The 18634-nt window shown below is 41.5% G+C and overlaps 1 protein-coding gene across 5 annotated transcripts in view; it reads right to left on the reverse strand.

The window, feature by feature from the left end:
* The window catches only part of inpp5a (inositol polyphosphate-5-phosphatase A), a 108200-nt gene that overhangs the window by 74228 nt on the left and 15338 nt on the right, over positions 1-18634 (reverse strand). For all 5 annotated transcript variants that reach the window (XM_028990040.1, XM_028990045.1, XM_028990044.1 and 2 more), the window contains exon 2: positions 4312-4353. In XM_028990040.1, the coding sequence (XP_028845873.1) occupies positions 4312-4353 (42 nt within the window). The remainder of the gene's footprint in view (positions 1-4311; positions 4354-18634) is intronic.

Here is an 18634-nt window from a genome sequence, read left to right on the forward strand (position 1 = left end):
CTTGGATGGGCTATCTATGTTCAAGTCAGGCAGACTGGGCTGTGTATTGTGTTGAAGGCAGAGGGTGCAAAACTGGAGGATTGTGTAGGTTTCTCTATATCTTTTGGAATTTCAGTTCCTAAAGTGCTGGGCTTAGGTTGAAGATGTCTGCTTTCTTAATAAGTCACCAAATCATAGCTTTCGGTGTTAGCAACCAGAATATAATAGAGTGGAACGCATACTCTGTCTTAAATAAATAATGCATGTTGCAAAATACATGGCAAAGTGAACTGTGAGCAGCAGTGTTGTCTAGTGCAGGAGGCACTGTCACCCCAATTTTTCTCCCGGAAAATTCTCCATCATTTGGCAGGGTGGGCTCAGCTTGTCTCTGGGGGAAGTGACCAGATTGAAGGCTCGTTTCATTTGATTTATTGGGTGAAAGTGAAGTGATTGTCATTGTGAAACACTGCAGCACAGCACACGGTACACACAACAAAATGTCTCCTCTGCATTTAACCCATCACCCTTACTGAGCAGTGGGAAGCCATGAAGGGACAGTGGTGGTCTAGCAGGTAAGGCAGTGGACCCGTAATCGGAAGGTCACGAGCTGCCATGGTGCCACTGTGCAAAGCATCATTCCCAAACACTACTCCCCGGGAATGCAGAAGACACATTCCGTTGTGTGCACCGTGTGCTGTGCTTAAAACCTAAAAAAAACTTACTTTAAAATAATGGTGCCTGGGAAGCAGTGTATGTGGACAGGACCTTGCTCACTGGCACCTAGGTGGTTAGGGACTCAGCAACCAGCAATTCAGACTATTTTACTTATTCCTTATCCTTAGCCCACTATTGTAAAAACAACTGATCTGATTGATGCATACACACAAGCACAGGGGTGTAACACACAACACAAATGAGACTTCAGTTGTCATACACAAACATCCCCTGAGTTGTAAATACTTCCCAGGGCTATTACAGCTGCAATCTCAACCCGCCAGTCAGCTCCAACCTGACACACTCCTGACTGCAAATCCAGACGATGGAGGAAGTAATCTCTCCTCACTGGCCACGACCGGTGGAAAAACCTGGGAAGAGTCCCATGCAAATGGGGCCCAGAAATTCAGACACGCACCGCAGAGCACCATGCAAACCGCAGTTTATATGGTGCACAGAGAAAGACCACTAAACAAATACAGCAAGCAAATGTACTGATTTGCTTAAGTGTAGATAGATGCCACCCACCTGGTTATGCCAGTTCAAATAGGCAGTGACATCAAATGTGCATTAGACACCAAAATAATTTAATACACAGAACATACCTTAAAAAATACTACATAATTGTACAAGACACAAACTCATCTATATCTACACTAGAGAATATGAACTACAGAACCAAAGTAACTTGTCTGCACTTAGAATACAGAATCAGACACATACCTCTGTTTGGATATTGCAAAACTTTAAAATAAGTCAATAAGTCCACCACATCCATGTTTATGTACCTTAAAAAAAAACTACAAAATCATATCTCATTGCAGAACATCTGTACCGCTGTACCTGAACACATGATTCCTACAGAATATCAACTACAGGGCCTGCAGTGCCAACAGATGCTGGTAGTATGAATATCGTGTGTGTGTGTGTTTAATGACCCAAGCAAGGCGGTTTTGTGGTCAGGGCGTGCGCTGTTCTGCAGGAAGGCAGCACATCCTTGACCTCTTACATCACCATCGGAGGTGCTGCTGAGAAGCTTGTGTGAATGTAGACAATGTTTCTGCATTTGTGTGTGTGTGTGTGTGTGCTTGCGTGTGTTGGGAGGAGTGTTTACAGTGTATAAAAGTTTGCTGTTTTAGCAGTTACCCACGGAGTTCCCATCAGTCCCTCTGAGCTCACAGAAAAGCCTGAAGCTTTCCATGATGTCACCGTGCCAGGGCCTGGCACAAGTACTTACTAACATGCAAACACACAGTAGAAGCATAAGACAATTCACTCCAGCCTTGTTTGTTCAGACTTGATCTCTTCTGAGGATGAGGCTAACTGCAGATCTCATGAAGCAGAAGTTTGAGTATGCGAGCAACTGAGTGAGCAAGTGAGTTACCCTCACACTCAACCTCATTCCCACACTCACATTTACCTCCATAACGTTGTTCGCCTCATCGTTGGGGTACAGAGGGTCAGTCACCCAGATTCCAAAATCCAAAAGTGTCATTACAAACAAACACACACACAAACACACTACATGAACCTACTTCTGCACAGCTGGCCTGGCTGGATATGACAGTAAAAATCCATTAATCATGTAAACAAAAACTAGACAATTACATTCAATTACCTGGCACCTAACTAATTCCCTTTCCAAAATTGCTTAGTTGCTAATTACTTACAGGAATGTGTCTCAAAAGCAATTCCAAATGTGGGATTAGTGGTCTGCCAGTTCAACAGTGTGTTAATCACTAGTTCAGGAAATTATTGCACAGTGACTACAATTACGTATAACGCTTTTCATTAATGGTGAGCATGATGATGCAACTAACAGAGATGTCAAGTCAACTTTTCTCAACACTCACAGAGGTTTATCATTATAGATTTAGTCTAGTATATGACTGTACAGATTGCTAGTTATGGTGGGCAAAAGTGTAAGTAAAAATCTCAAATCTAAAGCCGTGAAGTTCTGTGCCATTTTCCAGAGCCAACTTCTGTCTAGAATGATTATCTCTATGATGATCTGCTTTTTCAATGTCGCTTCTCCACCTAATAGTACCCTTATCTGTAGTACAGCACAGATGAATTATAAATGTACCCTGGTGAGGTATTTACACAAGGAGATGAGCCCACTGAGCCAGAGGCCTGCGCATGAGCGCCAGTAAAATCGATGGTAAAAAACAGACCCCTGGTTACTTCAAGAAAAGAAACACAAGGGGGCGCTAAAAGCTTCATTTCATTCATTTGGATTTATGTGTACTATCTGCTACCAGTCTAAAACTGAAAAGTCAAAATTATTAAACTAAAATACGAGAAGTAAAGTGACTGTAATTGTAAAACACTGCAGCACAGCACACATTCACACAAGAAAATTAGTCCTCTGCATTTAACCATTCCATTAGTGAGCAGTGGGCAGCCATGAAAGGTTTGAACCTTGAGATTACGAGTCTGCTTCCTTAAACGCTAGGCCACCACTGCCCTATAAATGCTGATTCCCTGAACAGATTAACCTTGTGAAATGGAACCATACACAGAAATGGACCAAGTGTACGTTTTAATACTGGATAAAAAAAAAAAACATCTGGCCAACGTCCTAATCTACAGTCTTTCACACCAGTACAGGGGGCTGCCTGGCAGCCAGCACACCTGCATACTGACAGGAAGACAATAAAAAGGAAATTATGCATCTCTCAAAACACAAAGGGCTTCGGGGGTTGCCATGTCTTTCAATTTTCACCCCAGTGTCAATATTTCAGATTAGAAAAAAGTCTGAATTGTAATGATAAAAGTAAATACAAACTTTAGTTTATTTCTAAACTATTAGTTTTATTTGTTCAAATTGGGACACAAATCTGTCTCACTCTAATCTAGCATGTACACATTTCACCAGATCTCCTCTCTCTGCCTCGGAACACTTCACAGCTACTTGAGCTGACAATGCCTTAATTCACACGGTCCATCTCCCATCTCCGCTCGTCCTGCCTCACTTTCACATGGGGTCCTTCAAATGCTCAACAGGGACTCTTTAAATGGGCCATGAAAAAAAAAATGCCTGAGAGGAGCTGCACCAGGATCAACCTCTGCTCCCATTCATAATAAAGACGAGCTGCAGATTTCTTCATGTGCTGCAGCAGCAGCAGCGTTACCTGGATACAGACCTGCTGCACCTTGCTGCCTTATTACTGTTACACATGAAGCTGACACACACACACGTTCAGTCACTAATAAAAATACACAAACATGTTTTTGTGAACCTTATGGCCTGAATGACAGGGGTTAATTAGATAACGGGGTTCTGACTGGCCCTCTGTAAATATTGTTCATCCTGGCGATCCTCTGTTCTCTCCCTCCCTCAGAATCGCTTTCGCTTTCACTGTTACAGTATTGGCGCGACTCAGCTTCCTCCTGCAGAGAGTGGAAAAAGTTGCGGTTTCTTCGCCGTCAACATCAAAGCAGAGACGAAGTGAAAACGTCTTCTTTTTTTCCACCCTAGCACAACACACGATACTCTGTCTAATGTGATATGATGATGTGGGGGGGTAAATATATGAAGTTTCACAGTAAGAGATGCATTTAATGACTAGAATCACTAGTATATGTGCTGTTGTTTAAAAAAATGGATGAGGTTACCTGATAAAACTCCCGTAACCATGTCTTCTGGAGGTTCTCAGGCTGAAACGAGAAGGAAAAAAATTATCAGAGGTCAATCCGCAGAATGGCAGAACACATACACACACAAGAAGGTGTAAGCAGTAGCAAATCAATGACGCAAGTAACACAACCATGTCTCAACATCTCAGTATTGCGCTCAGGGTTTTCCTCATCCTTCTATTTCCTGTAATCTGAACCAAACTCCCAAAGACTCGACACACAATCTTCCCAGGGTGCTTTTGTCAGAGTGACTATTAAGAGGCCTCTTAAAAACACACATTTAATAACAGATGCTATGGATTTGCACCTCAGAAGGTCCATTAACAAAATAATATATATATATAGGGTTTGTGTGAATGTGCATTAGAAAAATTATAAAATATTTGAAGCATGGAACAAATTTTGAATTAAATAAATATATATATAACATTGTTAAAAGATATCACATAATCAAAGAGGAGATTTTGTCTCTTGATTTTATAACTTCCTGATATGACACTGAATAACAAAATATGCATGGATTTGCACCTCAGAAGGTCCATTAACAAAATAATATATATATATAGGGTTTGTGTGAATGTGCATTAGAAAAATTATAAAATATTTGAAGCATGGAACAAATTTTGAATTAAATAAATAAATATATAACATTGTTAAAAGTTATCACATAATCAAAGAGGAGATTTTGTCTCTTGATTTTATAACTTCCTGATATGACACTGAATAACAAAATATGCATTTGTTAATAGACGGAAACCTTAATCTGTGGCCGTTAGCCACAGGCTAAATGGTTTAAATGAATATTTTGAAACAATTATTGTATTGTACAATTTGAATATGAACACCGCCAGTATAAAGGACTGTACAGGTCCTAAATGTTCATAATCAGTAGTTTAAAAAAAGACACCTGAAACTATATTAATCTTGATTTAAACGTACATTTTATGCATTTAAAATTTTATGCATTATGCAGTGACTATAAAGCTGCAGTACGTACCAAACAGTGATTTTTGAGTACCGTTACACCACTCATTGATACTGAGAAGAGTCAGTGTGTTTCAGTTTCCCGCTGGTGCCAGTGAAAGCCCTCTGCGGACACAACTCGGTGCACAGGGCCATATAAGGACATGACAGCTGAACCCGGTCATTACTCAGGCCTGAGGGAGAGACCCGGAGTAAACTCTGCCTTTCAGGAAACTCTCGGGCCGGTGCCATCTTCCCACTTCAGCCCCGGCTCGAGCGACAGACCTCCACCTGCTGCGCCCAGCAGCATTAGGGGGTAATGCTGTATTCGCGGTGAAGCCAGCACCATTTCCGCACAAAAAGGCCATGTTTAAAGCTTCAGTGAGACGAAGAGCGCGGAAAGAGTGAACTGCCAACACAAACATTTCACGATGGGGTGCTCCTTGACGACACGGAATAAGAACAGTGCTGAAAGGAAAAAAAAAAAAAAAAAAGTCCCTGTTTGGTAGTTTTTCCTGTGTTTACATGGTTCTAAGCTGGGACTTGTCTTCCAGCAGGCAGGGGACCCAGGTGACCCCGCTGTGACAGGCCATTACTAAGCAGAGAGATATTTATAGCACTTTCCACTGCACACATCTGCAGACGAGGACCCATTTAAACTCAGCACCTCGTGGAGGAACATGGGCGTGGAGAGCAGCACCTAACCAGAAAAAAAGTTTTGCAGAAATCCATCGGTACCGCCAGGACATGTCAACACACACCATAACCCACACTGAACAGTCTGGGAACACAACATTTGTTAGCTCTGATCAGTTTCTTTCGACAGTTCAAAACAAGCTCGCCTCAAACAGAATTCCTCAGGATGATACCAGCATCTGGCAGGCAAAAATGCAGTGAAGTGCAGTGAAAAATGTAGTGGCTAAATGTCCCCTCTCCCCGCTGCCAACTCATTATCAGGCCGAGAAGAACCAGGTTCAAGCCCTTAAAACTGTTGCACTTTTAATTGAGATTTTCTTGTTATTTCATTTATCTTTGATTTAATTTCAGGTCAGTGAAGCACTTTATGCACCAACACATTTTCAGTAAGCTGAAATGTAGAATCCTGTAGAATCGTTCTTCAAATAAAAAACTTTTTGTTAACCAGCTTGTTAATTAATCATTTAACACACTACTGAAACAAGTACATAAAGCTAGTCAAACCCTGCATGTTATAATTATTTGCCATCTTTGCAGATTTTGCATCTACATTTACAGCATTTATCAGACGCCCTTATCCAGATCGACTTACAATCAGTAGTTACAGGGACAGTCCCCCCCTGGAGCAACTTAGGGTTAAGTGTCTTGCTCAGGGACACAATGGTAGTAAGTGGGATTCGAACCCGGGTCTTCTGGTTCATAGGCGAGTGTGTTACCCACTAGGCTACTACCAGCCCTAGGCCTTTACAAGCATCTAGGCCTTTAGCCAAGCACAATTTGGTTTTCCATGCACTAATCAAATAAATTCTCATAGTGATCAATATACATCAAGATGTTTCAGATTGAGGAGCCGGCAAAATCCAAATCTCCTTTGTGAATAAATAACATTACTCAGTGTAATAAAAGGGGCAGTGGTGGCATAGCGGGTAAGGAAGCGGACCCGTGATCGGCAAGGTGCCACTGAGCAAAGCACCATCCCCACACGCTGCTCCCCGGGCTCCTGTCATGGCTGCCCACTGCTCACCAGGGTGATGGTTAAAAGCAGAGGACACGTTTCGTTGTGTCACCGTGTGCTGTGCCGTGTTTCACAATGACAATCACTTCACTTCAAAAGGAAGCACCACTAGATGGTGCATTTATGTCATTTAAATTGTGACTGATTTTACTGATGCTGATTGCACAAACTGTACAACGCTTGTTGACAATGTCATTTTAAGGTAATATGGTAAAATGAAGTGGCTGCCATAATTAAGGGAAAATATATGCTGAAATAGCCAGCATTACGATTATCTACAAAACTGAGGAAACTGATACTGTTAGCGCTGTATTGTGACACTAGCTACAGGTCTCCAACTCCAACTGTTATACAGCATGAACACAAAATACAGCAACGGCGGCAAATAATCAAATAGCCCATTATGTGAGCTGAGATGAGGGCATAACGAGTGATCTCAAACCCAGCCTGAGTCTTAGCCCGTGGATCATCTGGATGGTGACGGGTCCTCCAGGGGTTTTCCAGGTTGGCATGGGAATACAGGGCCGGGCTTCTCCTATCAGGTCCAAAATAAGCACAGAGCAGCCCCATACCCACCCCCACGCGCACCCCTCCCACTGGCACTACTTATTAAAAGTTAATTTGCAGCTAATTAGACACGGGCTTCACAGATGGGGCCGTTAAATATATCACCCTGCTTCTGTGAAGCCTTCTGTTCTCCTCTCTCTCTCTATTTTTCCACTCTGCCTCTCCATGGCCTACTTTCCACCAACCCAGGGGAGCTGAAGCTTCAAATCAAGTTTTAGCTACAAGTATTATAAAAAGCCCCGACACGTGAGTCTTGAGTATCACAGAATAGCAGCAAACCCGGATGGTTGTCTGCAGCAAGGAAAAAAATGAGGAGCGCTCCGGCCAGGCCTCGGTTTCGGAAGAATGTAGACGGGCACCGCAGAGAGAGGCTTTCACAAACCGACCGCAGAGAAAACAAACACGCTGATGACTGTCGAGTGGAGGAATGAGTCACCCATGATGCACAGCTGACCGAGACTGCTAAGTCCACAGCACGAACCAGTGAACAACGTCAGTTCGCACAAACCGCATTTACTGAATCTAACGCGATAACAGCGTGAACGATAAACCATTTTCTCCAATTGGAATCATGTTTAAAATGAAGAATTTTACAAACAACAGTTCTATTTTATTGCAAATATAGTTTTATAATGAATGTCATTATAGAAGTCACACAATACTGATGGATTTTGATAGATTTCAATGACAATTTATGCCTTTCAAATTAATTATATATGTGTGTGTGTGTGTGTGTGTGTGTGTGTGTGTGTGCGCGCACTCTTAATGGAAAACCTAACCTTACCCCTAACCCCAAAACCATAAAAAAATTTGCTGGCCTTGTGCATCGAGTAGTGTTGTCATGGTCAACAAAATCTATGACGAGATAACTAAGGCAACATGAATTGACATATGGTCATTATCTGAATAGCAATTATCGAAATCTAGATCATATATGGAATCATGACCACATGATAAAAATATGGCATATTTAGAGAAGGCTTAACCAACCAAGATCCTGGAGAGCACCACACCTCATTCAACTCAAGAACTGGGGGATATAGAGTACAGAATTTGAATCATGTAAGCTAAATGAAGGTAAACACAAAAAAAAGTGCAGGACAAAGGGTTGCTGACCCCTGATTTAGAGCATAACCTGAGAAATATAATACAGAACAGACACTTCCATCTTTGCATATTCACACACACTAAAAAGATCACCATTTAAATTCCGAAAAGTATTTTCAATATGCAATTATAGAACATTGTTTTTTGTAAGACATCTTATTCTTTGAACCTCATTCATATAATGCCCTAAACGGTCTATATTTTTTAGGGAAAAAAAAAAACATAAATACTCAAAAATCATAAACAGTGCATTTCTGGGCAATTCAAAATTGCAATAAAGCCACGCATTGTTATTTTGGGACTTTGGAATTCTAATTAGTGTTATGAGTTGCAGAGCTTTTTCATGGCAGTACTTTTAGTTTTGACCCATCACATTCATGACAAAATGATCCTTATGGGGACAATAAACTAAACTTGAATTAAAAAGCAAAGAAAAAAGCAGCCTGGAATGATGTTGGCAAAGAAAGAGCTTTATGCCTGTCGGGGGAATTTGAAAACTAAACAGGACCCTGGTATCAACCCACAGATCTTTTAATATTCCATGGTTTAAGATCCAGCACCAGGGCTTTCAAAGTAAAACCTCTAGTCAGATGTAGTCACATTAAAGTCTTTGTGAAGCAGGAAGACCAGAGGGCTTACAGGACATCTTCCAAAAATTGTCCCAATTAGACACACATACTTGATAATTCATACAAAACAATGATCAAATTGCATTCACGTCAATCTGACTACAACTAACACTTGAAAAATATGAAACGGTCAGTCGCATGCATTGCCGATTCCAAAAAACACAAAAAAAACATCTCAATACACACACATACACACCTGATGGCACCACATCCATTCACCTGTGCATGAAAGCAGTGGGAAACTGGGGTTGCCGGGATACGTGGGTACTGGGGCGGGCCTCGGGTGTATGTGCAAACAGACACAGTGGGAGACAATCACCACTCTGCAGGGTGGGAGGCACAGACTCCACCACCATTGTTCTACCCTGGTCATGCGCTGTATATAAACTGCACTCCTTCAACTTTGATTTAAAACATTACTTAACAAAAGAATTGCATCCACAATGTTTTATGTGATTTTTATAAAGATCAATGCAAATTATTTCCAATTTCTTTGCATATTTAATTTGATTTATTTATTTTATTGAGATGCATTGAAGAAGTCTGGATTTCCAAGCAACTACAGCTGCCAGGAAAACACTTTTTCTCCCCCCTCTAATAGAGCCATTCTTCTCCAGCCAGCTTTCGGTTATCGTGTACGGCTTTCTGTCCATTAGCTTAATGGGAACAGTACACAACAGCAGAAGCAAAAGAGGCTGGCGAGCTCTTCAGTCGGCTTCCGTGAAATTTCCACCACTCTTCCTGTCTTTCAGCCCGTTCTATCCATGTTTACCCAGTAATTAAAGACGATGGGAGGGCACTCAGCGGACCAGAGCCGGAGCATGACAATCCTTCACAGCCGTCGACAGCATGTGAGCAGCGACATGCAATTGAGAAAAAGGAGGCCGCTTTGTGTCGGGGGAAATGGGGGAGGCTAAAAATAGGCCCCCATGGGGGGGGGGGGTTGGGTGGGGTGGGGGGGGGGGGTAGTAGGCGGGAAACATCTGGACTGACAGGAAAGCTCCACATGGGGGCGACTGAGAGCAGTGGAGAAAAAGGGACTTAAAAAGGCCCAGAAATCCTTCAAAAAGGTCACATAAATAAGGCAAGGGGACGTTATGTAATTACACACAGGGGTCTTCTCTTAGCCAGAATTAATTAGGACATAACTCACTTGAGAACCAGGAACAATTTTGGCAATCAGCAACAGGGGTCTGGAAGGGACCTGATCCTAAAACCATGTCACACTACCTCTCATCATGTGCAACATGACCTCTGTTTATAGATCACAGAAACATCAAATATGCATTCATTTTTCTGCTCTGCGAGGACCACAGCAACAAAGCCGAGAAAAGGGTGTGATGAGACCCGGCACACAACTCAAACTAATTTGCTTTACTTTTTTATTCAAAGTGAATTTTAAGAAGTTATGTTTTATGCTTACAGTACAGGTCAAAAGTTTGGACACACCTTCTCATTCAATGTTTTCTTTATTTTCATGACAATTTAACGTTGGTAGATTCTCACTGAAGGTATCACAACTATGAATGAACGCATGTGGAGTTATTTGCTTAACAAAAAAAGGTGAAATAACTGAAAACATGTTTTATATTCTAGTTTCTTCAAAATATCCACCCTTTGCTCTGATTACTGCTTTGCACACACTTGGCATTCTCTCGATGAGTTTCAAGAGGTCGTCACCTGAAATGCTTTTCCAAGAAAAGTTCCCAGAGGTGTTTAGCACTTGTTGGCCCCTTTACCTTCACTCTGCGGTCCAGCTCACCCCAGACCATCTGGATTGGGTTCAGGTCTGGTGACTGTGGAGGTCAGGTCTCCACTTTTTGTTAAGTACATAACTCCACATGTGTTCATTCATAGTTTTGATGCCTAAAGTGAGAATCTACCAACGTAAATGGTCATGAAAATAAAGAAAACACACTGAATAAGAAGGTGTGTCCAAACTTTTGGCCTGTACTGTATGTCATGTCACTACTATAGCACTATAATGCTGAGGCAAAAGCCACACAATGGTCGCCAGTCATCAGTGACCGCAGAGATCGTAATAGAGACAAAAATATAAAGTTTGCTGTTTATCTTTATGTCTTCAATAGTCATAAATATTGTTATCGCAAAATTGATAAATTTAAGTTTATCAACCACCGCTGCTCTCTACAGAGTAATGGCATTTTTGGTTTGAACAGTACCATGCAGCGGGTTTATTCATGATCAATCAAGTCTAAAGTATACAGCACACAGGAAATTCTCCATCGGCGTTCACCTCAGCACCAAGGGTTTCCAGGCTCAGGTCTGAGGTTCCAGTATAGCGGCTTCTGAATTAGGAACTTCACCTCCAACACCTTCATCTACACCATACAACTCACAAACCTCAGCGTGACCAGAAGATCTGTATTTAGGGACTGTGATGCCACGAGCGCCACCGCGTCTTCACCGCGACCTAAAAGCGGCCGAAAAAATTTACAGTGTCTTGGTCTTAAGCTATTGTGTCTTTGCACATACATAGTGTCTATGTATGTGCAGTGTTTGTGGATTCTGTTGTGTTTTGTGTTGTTCTGTCAGTTGTGTTGCACATATTCTGGAGCACGCAGTGGTGGGTAAACACGCTACATTTACGTACATACGCAAGAACTGGCACATGGTTGTTAAAGACAACCCGGAACCTATTTTCAGCACGGCATCGTGGTGTATCCTGAGGAAGGGGTGGTAAAGGAGTTCCGGGACTCATTTAGAAGAGTTCACGTTTGCTAGAGGTTGTTGTTGTTTCTTTTCCTTTTTGTGGTTTATTTCTTTTTGGTTCTGTAGATAGTTTATAGTTTTCACTTTTTCTGGATGTATGCCAGAATTTTGCCTCTCTGCTGCCTCATTCCATCAACCTCCAAAACCATCGACACCCTCTCATTTCTACAGGGACACGGTCAAAAAACAACACGGCTCGTGTCCTAAAACCAACATGGGCGGGTTGGAAACTGATAGAGAAACCTTGACGGAGGCACCTGGATCAGACCAAATCTCCTCACAACTGCTGCACTGTCTGCATTATTTTTAGTGGGTAAAACCAAACATTGATTTTGTTTCTAAGAATAAGGCCCGCGGGGAAGTGCAGGGTGCGGTTCACAAGGAAGTTTGCGACTCAGCTATTCATTAGCTCAAAAACTTGGACCCAGATGTTTTCCCACTTAATTTTTTGCTGCCAGAATTAGCGACGTCAGACAACATTAGAGCGCCCTGGTGGATGTGTGGTCATGAGGGAGTCAGGCCCTTAACCACACCCCAGTAAGTGTCTCCACAGCGTCTTTATTTCTGCTCTTTCATTTAGTTTGTTTCATTTTCCCCTGCCTATAGACGTTACTGTGTAAATGATCCAATTCAGGACAAAAACAGAGCTGTTTTATAGTAGTTTACACTTTATAACACCATGATGCACATATACAAACATTCTATGGTTACTGATCTCTTTTTATTTAGGCCAAATAGTTAGCAATTGCTATATGTTGCTATATGTTGCCATATATTTATAACAAATAAATAATTTTAAGATCTACTTTCATCTTACTGTTTATTGGTTTAATTTAAATATTCTGTGTCACTTATTTGTAGTCAACAACTGGATCTCACTGTATGCATGTATATAAGCTTACTTACTTTGACTCTACTGCCTAATAGGAATCCTAGCACTAGAGCAGTACAATCAAAGTAGGAAAAAGTCCATTTAGTTATCTGTCTGGTTTAGCATCCACAGAAGGTGCTGATTTGTTCAAAATGATCTTCAGAAGTGTGAAGTTAAAAACATTAAAATAATTCAACTGAATTTTCTGTTTTCTTTCTGGTTCTTCCCCTCTGCAAGCTCCGTGCAAAATCTGCATCACTTTTGGGGCAGACTGGCATTTCACGACTCTCAACTGCTCACCAAGCCGTGCATCGCACACCCCAAATCACCACGTCTGCGATTACAAAACCTGTTTCCTTTCCCTTTAAATTCCGGCAGCCCTGTCTGCTCCAGCAACTGCGTTCCCTCACGCTGCGATGGAGCTGCTCAGGCCTGGTTTCGGCGAGAGCTTAAAAGGGCACAAGTTTGTTCAGCCACGGTGTAATCCCTTTGTTTATCCTGTGGCTTTTCCCTGCAGAAGGAGCCGGGGCGGTTAGCCCGGGGCAAACCGTGAACACACAACTTAAAGAAAAAAAAAAAAAACCAACACATAGAGTCACACATAACTAAAACGTGGTCAACACTGACTAGGTTTTTTTTTTTTTCTTTTTTTACACCTTCACAAACTGAATGAAGCTGCTTGTAGAAGTCCGGGGAGATAAGGGTCTGGAAGGAAGCAGGAAGGACTGAAAACAAAGGGCCAGGGCTTTCGCTAAGGGAATTTTTACAGATGTCTTCTGTGCAAGCCTGGTTGTCACATGTTACTTTAATCTGATCCTTGCTCATCAAAAACATGGCATCTAAAAAAATGTTGAATTATAAATAAAGCATCTTAAACTTCAGTGCGCTAAAAAGGAAACAAAAAAGTAGTGTAGCGACCATTAAATCTAGTAATACTGCTGTGGAAAACATCACTGCGTGATGGTGAATTGTTGGCCAACTATGGGCTTTTCTCCATTTTAGTCAAGTTGAAAAAGGCAGTCCCAGAGGAACAGATGGGTCTGAGAAACCCGTAGGATTTACCCTGGGACCGGGCATAGCTATGAATAATGGATGCACTCTTTTGGAGGAGTTCGGAGGCGGCGTTCCTGTTCAGCCGGGGCAACCACAACCGGTGCGACCTGGTGGAGGGTGTTACTCACAAGGCCTTCAGCTCAAGTCAGTAAGGGGCTTGTACGTGATCTGAAGTTGGAGGCTGCTCATCACTTTGTGAAAATGATTTAGCACAACCAACCACCAGCCAGTCGGGTTTATGTTGTGTTAATCTGGCTGTGGGGAAAAAATGATTCGCTGCTGCTCTGCTCCTCAAACCCCAGCAAATCAGATGGTCTTAGACAGCTGTTGAAAACAACTGCTTGAGAGTCCGTTGACGCCTCTGCCACATACATCTGAGCACAGCCCAAGGCTCTGACAGGACTGAATGAACAGGTTTCTGATGTAACCGATGTAAATTCTTTGTTCCACTGTCATAATGACCTCAAAGTTAAATATTAATGTAAAAAACATTTGCTCCACATTAATTATGTGACAGGTGGGTCACTTGTGCCCCACCTGTCATGACTGCGCCCCAACAAGAGGGCAGACCATGACATAGCTAATGTAGTTTTGATTAAAAAATGATCCAAATTTTAAAAAAAAAGTCAGGACAATGGTTGGTGAAAAAAATCTCTCTCCAACACACATGCACGCTCTATTAATAGAATGCTGAAAGGCCAGTGACCTTTGACACCCCCAACCTGGTTGGCTGCATTTTCAAGGTCGGTGACACAATGCCAACGCCTCATTTCAACATGTTTCTCAAGTCCATGAAGACCATGAAAAAGCAGGACAGAAACAATTCCTGCATTTTTCATTCTACAATGTAAAACCCTAAAAAACTTTTTTTGGAGTAATATAAACAATTACAATAATTAAAGAATAAAAAATAAAAGTGTGACTGTGTTTTACCTTGGCGGTTCGGGATTCAAACCGGCTACCTTCTGATTACGGGTCCGTTTCCTTACCCACTAGGCCACCACTGCACCAGGTCTAATGCTGCTCCTTTTATACCAGGTCAATTAACAACACATGTATGGATGTGAGAACATTCAGGAGCAAAAAAAATAAAAATTCTAAAATGGAAAAGGGCAGCATCAGTAGGGCTCCAATCAATAAGGTCAGTTCACAAAGGAAGACCTTCGACCACCAGGCATCCAATCAATTAAATCAATCAGTCCACTTTTTACAAATGCACAGTGCCACAAAGTGCATGACGACAAATGATGAAGACCCCCAGGCTCCTCCTGACATTTTGTTGTGTAAGACTTAAGAAAATGAAATACTGTACTCAGGGGCGATTCTTATGTACAAAAACATCAGCAGAAGTAGCTGCTCCCCGGCATTACTGAAAATGTTCAGCGGACGATCCATTTTTCTTCACATCCAATAGTGTTTTATGGCTGAATCAGCTAAATCAGCTCTGTGGTGCTGGTAAATAAATATACAAACAAAGAGCCATGACAGGTCATATATCTGTTATGTAGCACTGACTTAACAATCGTTTTGCAGTATTTCATAAAAGAAAAAAAAAAAGCACAATATTTTAACAAAAATATAAAAAGAGACAGAGAGAAGAAAAGGTGGAAATGCACTATGAAGCAACAGGGACGGAAATTCCATCACGCCCTGTAGATAAGTGATGAATGTGTTATATTCTGAGGGTCTTTGTGTGACTCTAAGATCAATTCACAAATGGTCAACTGCATTACAAAGCCATAAATAAACAGGAAATGGTTATGGTGGAGAATCCGACGTTAAGAGTAGAAGTATCTTCACCCCGCCGAGATCGCCAGCACTCCTCCACCCACTTGGCAGAATCCCGGTCCATCGAGGCTTTCCTCTCTTCTCCTCGCCTCTTATCTGGCAATGCTCCCCTGCACACGCCATCCTGTTTGTCCTGCAGCAGGACAAGCAGAGTCCCCCGTGTGACACGGCGGCCGTTTCACGGCCTATCGCATCCTCTGTGTCGGCCTGATATCGCTGTAATTGGGCGTTTCCTGTTGGAAGCAGGGAAACCGAGGGACAAAGAGAAGGGAGCACAGAAAAGGATGTAGAGATGAACGGCGATCTGCCCAGCAGGAGGGCTGGGCCTCTAGTTTTTTAGAGCTACATAACAGGAGCGGACAGGAGAACGTTCCAAAGATGTTCCAAAGATAAGGATACTGTTCCAAGTCTACAAGGTTGAGGACCTTGTAGGAACTCTGTTAAGAACCAGACCTTGCCAAACGGTGTAGAGAAGCCTGAGAACGAATGTAATAAAAACGGCAGGACAAATGCCTCGATAAAAGATCCACGGCGCAATTCGACAGGAATGAAGAAACATACCACAATGGAGTCAGTCACTGATTAGTCCACTTATCTCCATAAAACACAGACACAAAGCAAATCAAAAAGTCAAAGCATTACTGCATCATCCCCAACACACCCATAAAGCACGAGAGCCTAGCACGTAACTACTTTGAGCAAATCTTCAACCAAAGAGCCTGAAACACGCGCAATTCGTTGTAATCCACTGGCTGAGCTCCTGTTCAGTGTACAGTTTTCATACTGGAGTTATTTAAGGTCTGCTGAAGAGAGCCCTTCAAAAGATCCACTTTCCTTCAAGACCCAGAATATTGCAGAGCAAATACAGGGAACTAAGAAGCAGCTCACCATTTCATTTCATTCATTCATTCTTCACCAATAAAAAGAGCACTGAGGATGACAAACATCCTTGATTATTTACAATACGTTACAGCAAAGATTCGCCTATATTGTTCCAGAGTTCTATACACGAACTTGCCAAATTACCCTGGGCAAAACCTCTATATGCAACAAGGCTAGAAGCAGCATTTTAACAATATTAATTGTTCTATCATTCTTCCCATCAATCGTCCAATGCACAAACTCCACATCCCCGTGTATCAAACATAACAAAATGTTTGTTGCAGACGTCATTGCAAAAGCATCTTTAAAATGTTTACTGGGTGATTGGTGTGTTGTGTTTCTCTCAAGCTGCATGACTGAACACTCGAAATACTGACTCGCGTGTAAACAGGAATCAGAAGACAAAGTACCATCTAACCCCATAAAAACACACACACACACACACACACACACAAGTGCAGTGCAGGACAACCAGTATAATTTGTATAGTTTGAAACCAGTATAAAACAGATCTGTGAGTATATTTCCTGCACTCCAGGCATCATAAAGAAGAAGACCTATTTAAGCAATGGGAGAAGAGAAAAATACTGTGTGGTGTTGCGCTTTCCAAGATAGGGGTAATTGTACAGTGTCACTATGTTTCACTGTTTCATTAATCTACGATTATGTATGCAATATGGTTAAATGTACAATATCGTGTGTATTCATATATATTCTGTATATATTTCTGTATCTCGGTACTGCAGTGGACATAGTGTATACTTGACCTGGTTTTCCAGACTAAGAAAAAAAAATGTATTCATCAAAAAAGGGAAAAAAAAAAAAAAAAAAACCTCTTTGTATCAGCTGAGTATGAAATGTTGAGGGAAATGTAAAAAAATAATAAAACCAGTCATTAGGGCAGCACAAGCTATCGTGAAAGCTGTTGCATATGGTGCCATTTCGTTCAGAGGCCGTCAGCTTCCTGAAGAGATGCGGCTGTCTGACGCTCCGTATCGTATGGAATGCTGCTGTTTGTTTGGTTTGTCTGTTTAAGAGTGTACTTTGATAGGAACACGAAACAAAACGGAATTCATCCTGAAAATCAAGTGACACTAAGTATCAACTCAGTGAGTATAAACACCCAAGTGCACAGCCTAAGGCCGACAGCCGACACAACTTAAAGAGTTTAAATAGTAGCTCAGCATCACTAAACATCTCTCGGCCTCTGACATCGTTCACTGTTTTAGACCAATCAAGGCTTAATGGAAACCACGCTGCCTGTCCTCCCCAGACCCAAAGCACCGCTTTAATAGGGTTGAGGACCTGACAGCAATGAGCAGCCACCCACTCAAAGCTCTCAAAGCTCTCATATGATAAGAGGCTCCAGCACAGAGGCATCTCTGCCCAATGGAGATCATGCCTGACCCACACACATGGGTTCTGCTCATGGTCTTCAGGCCAGACATCATTACTGGCACAAACTGGCCACTCACAGGTAAGACTCAAAATGCATGCAATCAAACAAATTATTACTTAAATAAGAAATATATAAAAAAAGAATGAGTACAGAAAAATACACAAATTTTAACTAGGGCTAATATAAGAGAATCAGTAATAAACACGGTAAAATTAATTAATTAATTAGTTTATCGATTAATTAATTAAAAATACCCCAGTTATACAAATACAACAGATATCATTACAAACATCATTTTCATCCATATAAACAGAATGCCTTTTATTGTCACTATGTATGTAGTAAAAAATATACAAAAATACAATACAATAAGGGCCAGGATTTACATAGTAACTTTTTCAGGGGATTTTTTATTGCTGGTACTGGAAGCTATGATGGTCATAGTACAACAATAATAAAAGAATTTAAGTAGCAATATGTTCAAATACTATTATATTTTAGCCTTACAGGGAAAAGGTCCTTCCTGTTTATTGTAAAACACAGACCTCCTACCATAGACCAGCAAATAATTTATGATTTTTTTTTTTACTTTTCAATAA

Source organism: Denticeps clupeoides, chromosome 8, assembly GCF_900700375.1.
Source record: "Denticeps clupeoides chromosome 8, fDenClu1.1, whole genome shotgun sequence".
In the NCBI taxonomy this organism is placed as follows: Eukaryota; Metazoa; Chordata; class Actinopteri; order Clupeiformes; family Denticipitidae; genus Denticeps; species Denticeps clupeoides.